Source organism: Oryzias latipes, chromosome 8 (assembly GCF_002234675.1).
Source record: "Oryzias latipes chromosome 8, ASM223467v1".
Taxonomy (NCBI): domain Eukaryota; kingdom Metazoa; phylum Chordata; class Actinopteri; order Beloniformes; family Adrianichthyidae; genus Oryzias; species Oryzias latipes.
The window spans coordinates 3,446,822-3,460,297 of record NC_019866.2 but is presented as its reverse complement, the minus strand read 5'-3'; the positions used below and the strand labels follow the sequence as shown (position 1 = coordinate 3,460,297).

Here is a 13,476-nt window from a genome sequence, read left to right as displayed (position 1 = left end):
GACAGGCTGACAGACGAGGTAAGACAAGAATCTCCCTGGACAATGATGTTTGCGGATGACATTGTAATTTGCAGTGAGAGTAGAGAGCAGGTGGAGGAACAGCTAGAGAGGTGGAGGTTTGCTCTGGAAAGAAGAGGCATGAAGGTCAGTCGTAGTAAGACAGAATACATGTGTCTGAACGAGGTGGATCAAGGTAGAAGCGTTAGGTTACAGGGGGCTGAGGTGAAGAAGGTGCAGGAGTTTAAGTACTTGGGGTCAACAGTTCAGTGTGATGGGGAGTGTGGAAAAGAGGTGAAGAGGCGAGTGCAGGCAGGTTGGAGCGGTTGGAGGAAAGTGTCAGGAGTGTTGTGTGACAGAAGAGTGCCAGCAAGACTCAAAGGAAAGGTGTACAAGACAGTGGTGAGACCAGCTCTGCTCTATGGGTTAGAGACGGTAGCAATGAGACAGAGACAAGAGGCTGAGATGGAGGTAGCGGAGATGAAGATGTTGAGGTTCTCCTTAGGAGTGACCAGGTTAGACAGGATAAGGAACGAGTACATCAGAGGGACGGCTCATGTTGCCTGTGTTAGCGACAAAGTCAGAGAAGCCAGACTGAGATGGTTTGGACATGTTCAGAGGAGGGATAGTGGATATATTGGTAGAAGGATGTTGGAGATGGAGCTGCCTGGCAGGAGGGCAAGAGGACGGCCAAAGAGGAGGTATATGGATGTCTTAACAGAGGACATGAAGTTGGCTAACGTTAGGGTAGAAGATGTTCATGATAGAGTGAGGTGGAAAAGGATGATTCGCTGTGGCGACCCCTGATGGGAAAAGCCGAAAGAGAAAGAAGATACATGATTACTGAGAGGCATTTTCAGCATTTTGATTTTTCATTCTAGAAGAATTGAAGTCAGATCTGGACCAAATTGGTCCTAAAGTTTCTTGACCACTTTACAGGACAAACATCTGCCTCTCTAACTATTAAATCCACCAACAACCTGATGTAACTTGAAGCAGAAGGCTTTAGAGGAGACATAGGCATGGTAACCTGATGCTTAGACAAAACAGTTGGACTACCTCTGGCTCGTATTTGGCTAGAAATGTGGATTCATCTCATAATTCACCCAACCAAATGTATCTAAATAACTGAGTTCTTAACCGAATGATATTTTCAGCATAAGCAGCTCCAGAACTATTTCCAGATATGCTCAAATTGCCCATGCCCCCTTTTGCAAACATATTCAACATACTCACAGATTTATGTACACCTCCTGCTTTTGGTATCAGTGTACTTTTTTTTTTAATCAGTCAGTTTCTTTCAATAAGACTCAAAAAAATTTGAAGCTTTTTCAACTCTTTCTAACAACTATCTAAAGAGTGCTGTCTGCCTGGTTCTCTCCGCCCAGCTTACAAACGCTTGCTTTTGAAGGGGAACCTCGGTGGAATGCACTTTATTCTTCTCTCCTGACATTTCCCTGTCTTCCTCTGCTGCTGCACTCATCTCCTGTTTGCTCAGGCAGTTAAGTCGAAGTAGTCAGACTAAGCCAAACATTTGAATCTTGAGCACACACTCTCTTACCACAAAGCAAAGGCCAAAAAAAGGCGTACAGTTGCTATTTGCGTTGTGGCTTTTCTGGTTACAAAGTGAGCACGTTTCCCTTTAAACCCGTTTGGTAACTGCTGGAGCCTGATGCCGAAGCGCGGCCTCACAAACTCATTAAAGCATGTCTACAACCGTCAGCTATGGCAACAGCAGACGTGTTAACTAGACACCAGGGTCAACGCGACCCCGTCTTTGGTGGAGCACAGCGTCAGTGGTCGAAACATGTTCCCACCACCCGTGCTTTATTAATGCTTGCTGCTAGCCGTTCTGCAGCAGCAGTGCACATGTGACGGGCGTGTCGGGGTAACTCTGCACTCCAACACCTTCTCCAAGTGAGCCTCCGCCTCTCAGAAGAAAAGAAAAGGGCTTATAGCTCTTGTACAACAAATTTAAACAAGTTATTTTAAAAATGATAGGACTTATTTTTTAGGTTAAAAAGCAAAGTCATAAAATATTTACACTTTATAAATCTAATGCTGAATTACTGAACTAATTAAACCTCCTTTGCCCCTTTCCTCTGTAATCCTAGTGGGAAGCTTGGGATGCTTTTTAGAAAGATTTTTTTAAGTTGAACTAGTTTTCAGATATCTGAAAGTTTATTAAAATTTAAAATGAAAACCATTTGTTGCCCCTTATTTTCTACACAAAACCTTCAGCTGAAGGAAAAATGTCTTCAGGCGAAAACTCCCATTAATATTTTTAAAAGTTTAAAGGGTTTTGGGGGGTATCATTTTTGTCAAATGTAGCCAGGAATTTTTTTAAATAACACACTTTTGACAAAGTGATGAGTGCTATTGGTTAATTTTAAGGGTTGCATTCTTGCCACCTTATTACAGAATAATCAAATCAAAGAAACCTTTATTTATACAGCAATTTTTTTCACTGTAATCTAAATCATCTAGCATTTTATTAAGGTTCCACAACAAACCCTACCATCACTGTTTGGTATGGAACTTTTTTCTTTAATCTTAAAGTATTTTTATTGAGTTGTACGTTAGACAAAACACAATCCTGATGCATTAAAGAGTTCTGAAAGTCTGAAAAACGAATTACTTAAACAAGTATTTATAATATTGTAAGACTAAAGTAGACAAGGTTATTGACTTAAAAAAAAGAAAATAATAATAATAGATAAATAAAATGGAAAATTTTAAAGCTCTTTTTTTTTCATTTTTATCGAAATACTATTTCTTCTTAAAAGTACATTTTTGAGCAGATGGCAACTCAGAAAACTTGACTGAATAAAAGCCTCGAGGTGTTTGAAACAGAAAAGAAGTCGTCCTAAAATCGTGCAAGAACAGAAACATCTGTGCATTTTTACAAACTCTACAGCCTCAAAAATGTCAGTTTGCTCTCGTGGTTTTGACTTCTGTGAGGGATTGTTCGCCACATACACGGATTTCAGTTGGAATCTTTTTATTTTCACTCTTTGCTTTTTGATTTCTTGTTTTTTTTATGTAGCCCTGTCAGGGTTAACTCAAAAAAGGCACTCAAACTCATAAATATCAGATTAGAAGATGACATTTTTTCACAAAATGTCTCATTGGGAAGAGAAAGCCAAATTATCACGTTTTATCCTTTTTTTTTAAACAATTTTAACAATTGTGAGGCATGTTATTCACAATAAAGAAGGGAGGCAGTTGTTTTTTCAATTACTTTAAAATTAAAGTATTAGTATTATTGTTTGTATTTATATAAACAAACTGACAACACAATATTTTCCAGCAGAACTGGTTAACAGAGCAAAACGTCAAATTTTTATCATAAAGTATATACACCCGATATTCATTTGAAGGCTTAAAAATGTCTTTGACTCTTTTTCAAAACTTTCACACACATACTTTTATTGCAACAAAAACTTCTAATATCCTAGTGACCTGGTTCAAATATACATACAAATATGCTCAAATGAACTCACTGGGGTTACTTTCTGTTCATATCAAGGGCGTGTCACGCAGCCACTACGTACATTTTGCACATATTACATGGATGAAAATTGGTCATACGTGAATCTACGTTGAAAAATTAGAAGAGCTGTGGTCTTTATGTGAGATTTTCACAGATGTATCACGAATGAACAACGTGCATGGAAGAAGTACGAATAAACCACGCAAGGAACGTGAATCAATTATGTCATTTTAACGTAATATGTGCGCCGTATACGCGATACAAAAGTTTTACATCGGTGGTACATATGAGTGAAAAGTCCTTAGACATACAGGAACAGACATTAAACGGTCGTGGAAGGCCAAAAAAACTCTGGTATGAATCTCGCTAAGGTCACACAGAAGTGTGTAAATTGTGCGTAATAATTGTGTATATGCTACGTAAAATGTGCACAAACTGCGTGATTCTCAACTGACCAAACATTTTGAACAACTCAGAACTGAATCCACCTAAAGACCCCTCAGCCGAAACCTGGACATCTACGCACATAGACAAGTGACAAACACAAGAAACACTTGTGAATTACACATATCACACATGTATTACAAAAGACAGAAATTTCATATGTGAAAAAAATACGCAAAATGTACCTGTGTGACTTTATTAAACACCAAATCAAAAATTTCATGTGAAGTTCCTCAAGGCTCCTTTTTAGTCGCCCTTCTTTTTCATATCTCTTTATTTGTAATTCAATTACCATATAGACAAAAACAAATTAATGACCACAGCTATGTAGGACGGATGTCAAACATCTGTCAGAAAAGGCATTGACCAAAGCTACAATTCATCCCTGTCATATATTAGGATTTTTGAAGACTTCTATCAAAACAGCCCAATATGATCATCTGGGACAACAAGACATCCATCCACACTCACATGTGATAATATTAATATTCTAAACATGCACTGGCATGCTTTTGAGTGAAGTGTTTTACCCGTTCTGTGTGACTCAACCAGATCTAAAACAAACTCATTTTATCAGATTCCTGAGATTTTATGTCTCACAAACTAAAGATGTTATTGAACAAGGAATCAAGTAATTGAGTCTGTAAATCACCAAATTCCTTTTTTGAACAAAGTCTTTGTTAGGACCACAGGTCATTAAGACGGTTACATAACTGTTTTGCTAATAAAACACAGTCGTGCTGAGAATGGAGGGCCGATGCTGACAGAGTCGGGTTTCACTCAAGTCTCTGCCAAATTAATACGACAGCCTTGGTGGTCTTACCTACATCGCTGTAATGACCTGAGCCGAGTGTCATCTCATGCAGGGGGAGGAGTTCCCGGCATAAATCTAGAGCAGCAGCTGAAACGCTGACATGCGGGGAGAATTTGGAAAATATTAGGGATTCTTACGTTGGAAAAAGTAATCTCGTGTTGCAATGTGGGCTTCCCTGAGATCAGTGCCTGGAAATATTATGACATGTTTTATAGCAACATGCCCAAAACTAGATAAAATTAAGGGGGAAAAAATAAACAGAGACATTAAGTTTTTCAACCAGGGGGTTGCTGGTCCCAGTCCATTTCAGTTCATGTAACCCTTGTGCTATCCTAGGCACTTTAACATTGGGAGTTGGGTCATCTAGACCCACTAGACAGTGCTCTGAACCTTTTTTCTTCAATTATTTGTGAACCTCACTGGTGTCCATGGATTACATGTAATCTTTCCACCTTTATCCACCTTTGTCATGGTAGGGAGAACACGTCAATGGAAAGGTGGGGTCATCTAAGATAGCACAAGGGATAATGATGAATTGGGTGACCAAAAATTAAAATCTCGTTACATTTTCTTTTACCAACACTAAGCTTTCTCTGATTCATGACTGCAAACTTCCAGAAGTAGATTTAGAAGGGAAAGTGAATAAACCTTTTCTTTTTCAGAGAGCACGTTGAAAGACGGCTCACGGGATGTCTTTGCAAATTTGGTTGACCTACTTTTTGCCTTTGACTAGAGTGCTTTAGTTGGAAGGAAAAAAATTCCTTTTGTAAATATTTTAAAGATTCTTTTTGTCACAAAAAAGTCTCAGGTCTTTTGAAAAGAGCTAAAAAAAATAAAAAAAAAGGACTTAGAAGAACCAGAAATTCGCATCCTACGTGCATGTTGGGACTAGAATAGATATGTGGTGTTCAGTTTGACAATACTTTAAGGCTAAAAGGATAACTGAGCTCAACAAATATTTGCGTTTCTGTCAAATTGTTTAAAAAAAATGTCATTCATCTCGTCTGAATGGGATGCAGAAAGCTTGTTGGAGGTAAGGGGCAGGAGAGGAGACAGCTGTAAATTATGAAGTCTTATAGTCATGATGATAAGAATTATGACTTGTTTGCGATTCCCCCTCTGCCCCGCCAATTTCTGCCATGCGTGAGGTGAAAATTTATGTGTGAATGAGGGAAGGAGAAGGAAATATGTTCTAATGCAGTTAAAAAAAGGAATAAGAGGACGTGTGAACTCAAGAATGGATCCAACAGCTCAGCTGTAAACTTTTCTGCCGGGTTCATTTGTTGTTTGCAGGAACGTTGCTGCACGCTTTCATGCTTGAAGGGGTTGAGAATCTGCTTGTACTGAAGAGGACAGTTTAAATTTTGCATTAAGCTATCATCCTCAAAGGCATCAGCTGTGAGCGTACATCAGCCTCACAACACTCTGCTCAAGATGCCTTTACAAAGTCAACTTTAAAGACGTGTTTGTTAACTTTTTCCTTCTCTCTTTGCAGGACCTCTCAGCGCAGTGTGCATCTGTCTGTAATCCATCACTCAGTGGGTGCATACCTGCGGGAACTCGATGATGGCTGCGGTATGAGGTAGTGTTACGCTGGACCGCTTGTTTTTTCAGGCCTCCCTCTGCCCTGCCGCTCATAAGAGAGGTTTACTCTTTCGTTAAACAACTGCTACACTGCAAAAACAAGATGATGGACTTGAAGACATCCAGAATTCTCAGGCGGCTGCCTGTTTGACTGCTAAATTTACCCTTCACACACATGTAATGAGTCTGCAAAGTCATTTGCATGAAACTTTGGTCATCTAAAGAAGGTTTGAACCCCTCCTGAACCTTTTAAACCCTTTACGAAGATGTTTTTTTGAATAACTTGAAATCCAAGTTTAAATGCATTTTAGCCAACTTCAATATGAGGAATTTGCTGCAAAAATTTCATTTCAGATCAGAATCCTAATGTTATCTCATTTGACGATCCAAACCTGCTGTACATAGTATAAACGCAAACATTACGATTATTCCTAGAATGTTCTAGATTAACTTTAGGGGCATGCAGAAGCTGGAGCACTTAACCCGGGGGTGTCCTAACTCTTTGCAAAGAGAGCCAGATTTAGTGAGGTGAAAATGTTTGAGGACTAACCATTAAGCCTGACCTTTTTTGAATCTTTCATAACATTAAATGCAAATGAACTCACGAGAAAGCCAGCCAGAATCAAAAAATCGTACTCACAGTTTTTAGAAAATGCTGGGGGCTGCAGATTATTGATTTTTTTTTTTTTTTTGACAGGAGCCTGCAGACTTTTATGCGGGCCACATTTGGCCAGACTTTGGACATGCCTGACTTAACCAAATCAGAAAATAGGTGTGATTCCTTAATTTGCCTCCTCTGAATATTTCTACAATTTTCTCGATTAACAGAGTAAAAAAGTATCGCTCAAAGATGAGATGATGCCGACTTAGCAATTAAAAATCATCTTAGCTGAACAAAAGAGCACACCTGAGTTTCGTGACCATGTTCAATTGAATTTTTCATGGCAGAACCAAAAGGTTTTTTTTTGTCTTCTTACAAATAAAATCATCTAATTTTCCAACCCCAGTAAGGTCTTTTAGTCAACCTACCCTGATTCATCTGTTGTGCTCTGCTTTTTCACAGCCCCTATCATCACACTCCTACCTTTATGCTTCATCGGCCTTCAGCAGCCTTGTTCACAAATACTTATTTCTGATAATTTTCACGTACTTGATGCATTTTGTTCTTTCCTTTTTAGACAAGCCCTCCGAAGCAACCGTGATTAAATGAATGAATGAATGAATGAATGAATGAATGAATGAATGAATGAATGAATGAATGAATGAAGCTTTATCTGTCATATGCAGTATCAACACAGGTAAATGAAATGCTTATGATGGGAAGAGCAGATTTAGTGGCCAGAAAAGGTCGGGAGGAACCCGCCTTGTGAAGAAAAGAACAAAAAAAGAAAAAGACATTATGATAATATAAAATATAATATAGTGGAGTACAAGTTTAAAGGGGCATGTAAAGTCAAGTACAAACACCTGAAGCTAAGTACAAAAGCAGAAGCTGTCCCTGAGTCTTTTTGTACGTGCTGGCAGGCTCCTGTGTGGTCTGCCAGAGGGGGTGTTTCACAAACACCACTTTGTTCAGTTAATCCGTCATCAAACGTGTGCTCCGTTTTGTTAGAGGGGTCACAGGTCAACTCCCGCTGTGTGCAGTCGTTGCAGGTACATTCAGGTGTTGTATTCCAAAGAGGAAAAATTCTGCATGTCAAGTTGATGCAGAGGTGAAAAATCTCTCATGTTTTTCTGCCTGAGGCCTCCTTGTTAGTTAAATTCTGGGCCGCAGTCAAAGGCTTTCTGTGTGAAGCTGCTGCAGGAAGGGAGGGCTGTTTCACTGCTGACCTCTGGCAGTGTGACTAGTAATTAAAAATTAGCTTGTTATTTCTGCTGCTGCAGCAAACCCCAGCCCTGCAACTGTCAGCATTACTGGTTGTTCTGAGACAGAGACACCGTCTCTGCTGATGAAATGAGCCAAAGTTTCTCGTTTTTTTTATAGACCGTTGATGCTCTTTCCCTTTCCTGGGTCCACGTCTGTCACCCCCCCCGTGCTGGAAAACTATTCCTGTTACTGTTTATTGGGATGCGTGCTTCCTGCAGATCACAGCGGGGGATCGCTGCGGAGACGTCGCCCGGGGGAGTCACACGAGCCGTGACCAGCTGATCGACAGGGGCAGAGGGCAAAGCTGAGAAAGTGCGATGAAGTTTAAGACAGAGACAGCGACTGAGGAATGTGTGGAGGCACAAGAGCAAGAAGAGCCACAGAGACAAGTTAGTGATGTGTTGGGAATATAATATGCGTGATGTCAAGACACTGGATTGGCGACACATTGGTAAGATCTAATGAAATGCTGGGGTGGAATTACTGCGTGATGGGAGAATAAAAAGGGAGAGGCTCTGAGCTCCTCTGGGTGGGTTAGATATCAAATCAAATGCATTTAATCACACCCACCAAATATAGACTATTTGTCTTCAGAAAAATTGCCTTTTTTTTGGCTTTATCTGCCCGACTTTGACACATATGCAAAAGCGATCTCAGAATTCCTATCAGCCCAAACTAAAAAAAGAGAAAAAAAAGAATTGAAAATATAAATAAACGTGGGTGTTCTGGCTTTCTCACACAGTGGCAGTAATATAGTTTCATGCAGATGGGCGAGGAAGGATGGAGAACAGCGCAGAGGCAGTCAGGGTCAGACAGATTAGGTGTCTGAGGTGCAGAGATACGACGCAAGGTAGTTACACCTGACTTGGCAGAGGTCTCTCGAACAAATCATCCCGCTCATCTCTCCGCTTTTATCTGTCACCTCCTCCTCTCCTGCCGCCCTCCGTCGCTGCTTTGCTCATGCATGCTTTCATTTCAAGCCACCAGTTGATTTATTAGACTGTGAGGCTGCTGTTGACAAAGGCACAGCACATATTTCAGAGCCTGTGACTGATAGAAACATTACATACTGTACGGTTTAATGTCACGTATCCTTAATGTTTCACTGCTGAGGTTATTGAATGTTCAGCCGCATATACTGCATGATTATGCATCATTACTGGGATCACATGTGCATTTTATGACCTGATGAAAGGACTTCTCACCAGAACCACAGAAAACTCCACCTCAATTGATTTTAAAGAATATCTTTTTTTCTTTGAATAAATTGTAACTCCATTCATGTTTTCCAGATTTCTTACTTCAAATTAAACTTTGTTTATATAGTACTCTTTATACAAAAGTAACAAAAAGTAATTTACAGGCTTAAAACAAAGAAATATTAAATTGTAAAATACACAAAATCAATCCACTTGACATAATGAAACATAAAATAGCACATATCTAGAAATAAACATTTTTGCCGATCTCATTTCCAAGTTTATTTTGAGTAATTTACATTTTTGCAGTTACATGTAGGTATTTTTAATAATGAAAGTTTCTAAAATCAAATTCAAAATGTATATGTGGCTCTCAAAAAGTATAAGCATCTCTAAGTTTGTTTGTTTTTACACAGATTTGAATTTTTTATCAGTGATTAATTTTTATCTTTATCAATTTTTATCTTTTTTTCATAATTGAAATCTTCATACAGACCATAAAAATGTGGTTATTCAAATCAAATTGATTTGATTTCTAGCTAAAGATTTTGAGAATATTCATAGGTTGTTATTTAGAGCTCCAGGGTATGGCCTCTTTTTTTTAATATCTGGTTTTTGTTGCTTGTTTGCACATTTATTATGAGTGCATTGTTTCCATAAATGTAAAAATGAAACTGAAACCCTGAAATAGTTTTGTGTTTCTTTCTGTGATGCTGTGAGAAGTGTGGCAGACTGTAACTGCAAATTTCCTCAGGGTTGCTTATGGACTAAAGGAGATAAACAGCTGTTAAAGCCAAGCTGTCATGTATTGTGCAGCATTAACAACATCCTTTCTCCCGAGTCACACAGTTTTATCAAGAATTCCTAATGAATTCCTCTTTTTTCCCACTGAAGCATTCCCGCTTCCCTGTCCTATTCTTGCAGGATGGAGCCGCCCGCTTACCTGGATTCTGGGGCTCCGGCATGTTTGCGTCTCTATAGAGATTCCTATCAAAGCGTCTTCCTCCCTGCTTCTTAAAAGGATCTGCCTGCCTGGCTCTTCATCCCTTTTTATGACCTAAACCCCCCACCCCCCGCCGTCGCCACTGCCGCCTTCTACCATTGCCATCCTTCCACAAGTAGAACAAAAAAGGAGGAGAGCGACAGAATGGCTGTCACTTGAAACCTTGGCAGAAGTCGTAAGGATTGAAGAGGAGGAGGAGGAAGACACCATGAGGGGTAAAAGTGGTTCAGAGCCATAAAGAAAAGTTCAGCCCCCCGGAAAACCTGCCAGCTGATTAACTGCACAGATTTGTTTCATGTTCTTACGAGGGAGGAGGCATCTGTTGGAATGATGCACTTAGAGTGTGTTCAGCACAAATCTGTAATTTGGTGAGGAGAAAGGTGGTTTTATGTCTCCAGGCCATAAAAACTAGGATCAGTTTGGCGTCTGCATCTCTGCTGGGAAGATCTTGTTCCTTTGAAAGCTGCCTCAAGACACTGGAAGAAATGCAACAACTTGCAGACCCTCAGATAAATTTGGGGGTTTTATGTTGCATTCCTTGTTGGTCAGTTGCAGAGATCATGGTTTCCTCCTGAAGGCCTCACAGGCAGGCCTCACACTCAAATGAGCTAAGGTAGAAGGAGAAAAAAGGAGTCAGAGTAACAATTCTGTTAGTTCTTCTCCTTATGCTGCATCTGTCAGGAGGCTCCAAAAACATGAACGGTTAAGTGTTGGTGAGCGTGACTGTTTGTACTGGGCCTTGATGAGCTAAAGCCTGTAAGATTGTGTTTTCTCCTCTGGATGGCAACTGTTTTACGTTACATTTCAAGTTTTTTAAAATAATTTGTCCTCTTTGAAGAAGACAGGTTCTGTTTGAGCTGTAAAAATTCTGGATGGGACATCTACAGAGAAAATGCAAACATAATACAAATAATTCTGAAAACCTATCAGGCCCCAGTAAAGCTCCAGCTCAAATTTCTTATACAACTTTGCCGTTTAGGTGAAAATTATTCTTTGACTTTTGATGAAAGATGGGAATTAGAATTATATTGTCAGACTTTTCTAGATCAAATTTGAATCAACTTTGGGAATTTGATTGACCTTAACTTAGAAATATTTTGCCCAAATCCAAATGATAACAGACGACTTACAAATAATCCACAAAGAGCTAGTGTACCCATAACACTGCAGAATTAAGAGAAACTCAATTTAGCTCCCTAGGAAATTGAAGGCATGTACCTTTTGTTCAATATAATGTGATATAATATAATTTAATATAATAAATGAGTTAATTTTATTTCTAATATCTCCCACTTGGACCCAAGTCATGAAGAAAGTGCATCAAGTGTCAACCCTCAGGTTTTTGACATTTCAGTATGTGCAAAATGTATTCTTCATAGTTATTCACTTAAAATAAACATTTTGCTTTGAATGAACCACTAAATAATTTCAAAATGTGAAATGTTTATTGTAAAAATTGTAAAGCTAAAAACCAGATTAGTATTCCACAAAAAATGACAAGAAGTCATTTTTTCGACCTCAGAAATGTCTTTATTGTGCTACCGCTGATTTTAGGAATGTGATATCAATTGGACATGGAGAGTTTAAAAATCTGTGTAAAATTATGCATATTAATCCTCTTTTCACTTTGCATTTCTTCATCTGCGTGCCCTCCTCTGTTTTCCACGCTGGTTGCATCTCCGTTGGAACGGCTGTAACCTTGGCAGTATCAATAAACATTCTTGGAAGCTTTGTATTTAGGTGGAGAACTTCAGTCAAAAACAGAGGCAGAGATTGCTATTTGAGGCAAGTGCAACATGAGATTTGGAAATCCAAGGACTGCTAAATACCCGGTAGGAAGATTAAGGAGAGCTGTTTGAACAGGACATAAAAGCTCCTCCAGGCTGTTGCACTTACTGTATATTATAACTTACATTTTAGACCGAATTGTCTTCCATAAATCTTTCTGATGCATGCACAGCTCATCAGCTGTGATTCATATTCTGAGGGAAGTCTCTGAATCGATACACATTATTAACATATTATGGATCTGAAGTGGATATAAGAGACTAACTTTAGGTGTCCTACATGATCCAGTGGTCTGCCGCAGAGGGTGACATCAACGTTATTTAACACCTTCATTAGTTAAGCCTCACTGAAGTGAACATTAAGCCAAGTAAAGCAGGTCTGCTCCTCCTCCTTCCCCACTGAGGGCGTCCTGCGACTGCTGCACACTGTTTCAGAAATTAAAACCTTCAACAGAAATCAAAATTTTAAGATCTGGATTTGAATTCTCTGGTTACATTTAAATTAAGAAGGTGGGTGAACAGGGGGGGTTTGTGCCTGTTAAGGGCCTGTGTGGGTCAGCAGCAAGCAAACCGGAAAATGTCTGTTTTCTGTGTCCTCGATTGTCCCATTACAACACATTTGTGAGCTGGAATTAGTGGGTGAAAATTTTTATTTCACAAATATCACAAAGAATAATACTGGCCTCTTTTCTTCTGGAAATAATACTTAAAAGAATCATCAGAGATCATTGAAAACATGCAAACACAACAGTCTTGATGCATTGCTCTGCACTGACAGCAAGAAACAAAATATGTTTAAAGACACTACAAATCCAGAAATGGCAACACTTTCTCTAACGTTAACTACCCTCCATCCTCTAGATATTCATGCATCCATTCTTTATACCTACTAATGCCTGATTGTGGTTGATGGAGCTGATCCATGTACTGTGGGACACCGTGGACAGTTCTCCAGTCCGTCGCAGGACCACACAGTCACAGAGAACCACACAAAGTCATATTCACACCTGAGGGGCTGTTCAGTCACCAGTCAACCTGGGAAATCTATGGGAGGAAGCCAAAGTGACAGGAGAAAACCCATGTATGCACCACGAGAACATGCAAACTCCACCCAACTGGGATTTGAACCAGGGACTTTTTGCTGATATTGACTATTGTTTAACTCTTATTCTAGACTATTTTTATGTTTTATACATCTAAAATAAACTAAATCTCCTTCTGTTGGTTTGATTTCTGTTGAAAAAATGTCTTACAGGAAGTGCTGTAAGCGGTTGCAAAGTTTTTAAGT

The 13,476-nt window shown here is 39.3% G+C and overlaps 1 protein-coding gene and 1 long non-coding RNA gene across 4 annotated transcripts in view; one reads left to right on the top strand and one right to left on the bottom strand.

The window, feature by feature from the left end:
- The window catches only part of mybpc2 (myosin binding protein C, fast type), a 65,299-nt gene extending 54,176 nt beyond the window's left edge, over positions 1-11,123 (bottom strand). The window contains exon 1 of one of the 3 annotated variants that reach the window (XM_011477804.3): positions 10,342-11,123. In XM_011477804.3, coding sequence (XP_011476106.2) covers positions 10,342-10,363 — 22 coding nt within the window. In that variant the 5' untranslated portion in view covers positions 10,364-11,123. The remainder of the gene's footprint in view (positions 1-10,341) is intronic. The other 2 variants (XM_023957338.1, XM_023957339.1) reach the window with 2 other exon arrangements.
- LOC110015449 lies at positions 5,897-13,407 on the top strand. The gene is made up of 2 exons (XR_002290643.2): positions 5,897-8,650; positions 10,323-13,407. It is a non-coding gene; the product is annotated as an uncharacterized LOC110015449 (long non-coding RNA).
- Positions 13,408-13,476: the final 69 nt, after the last annotated feature.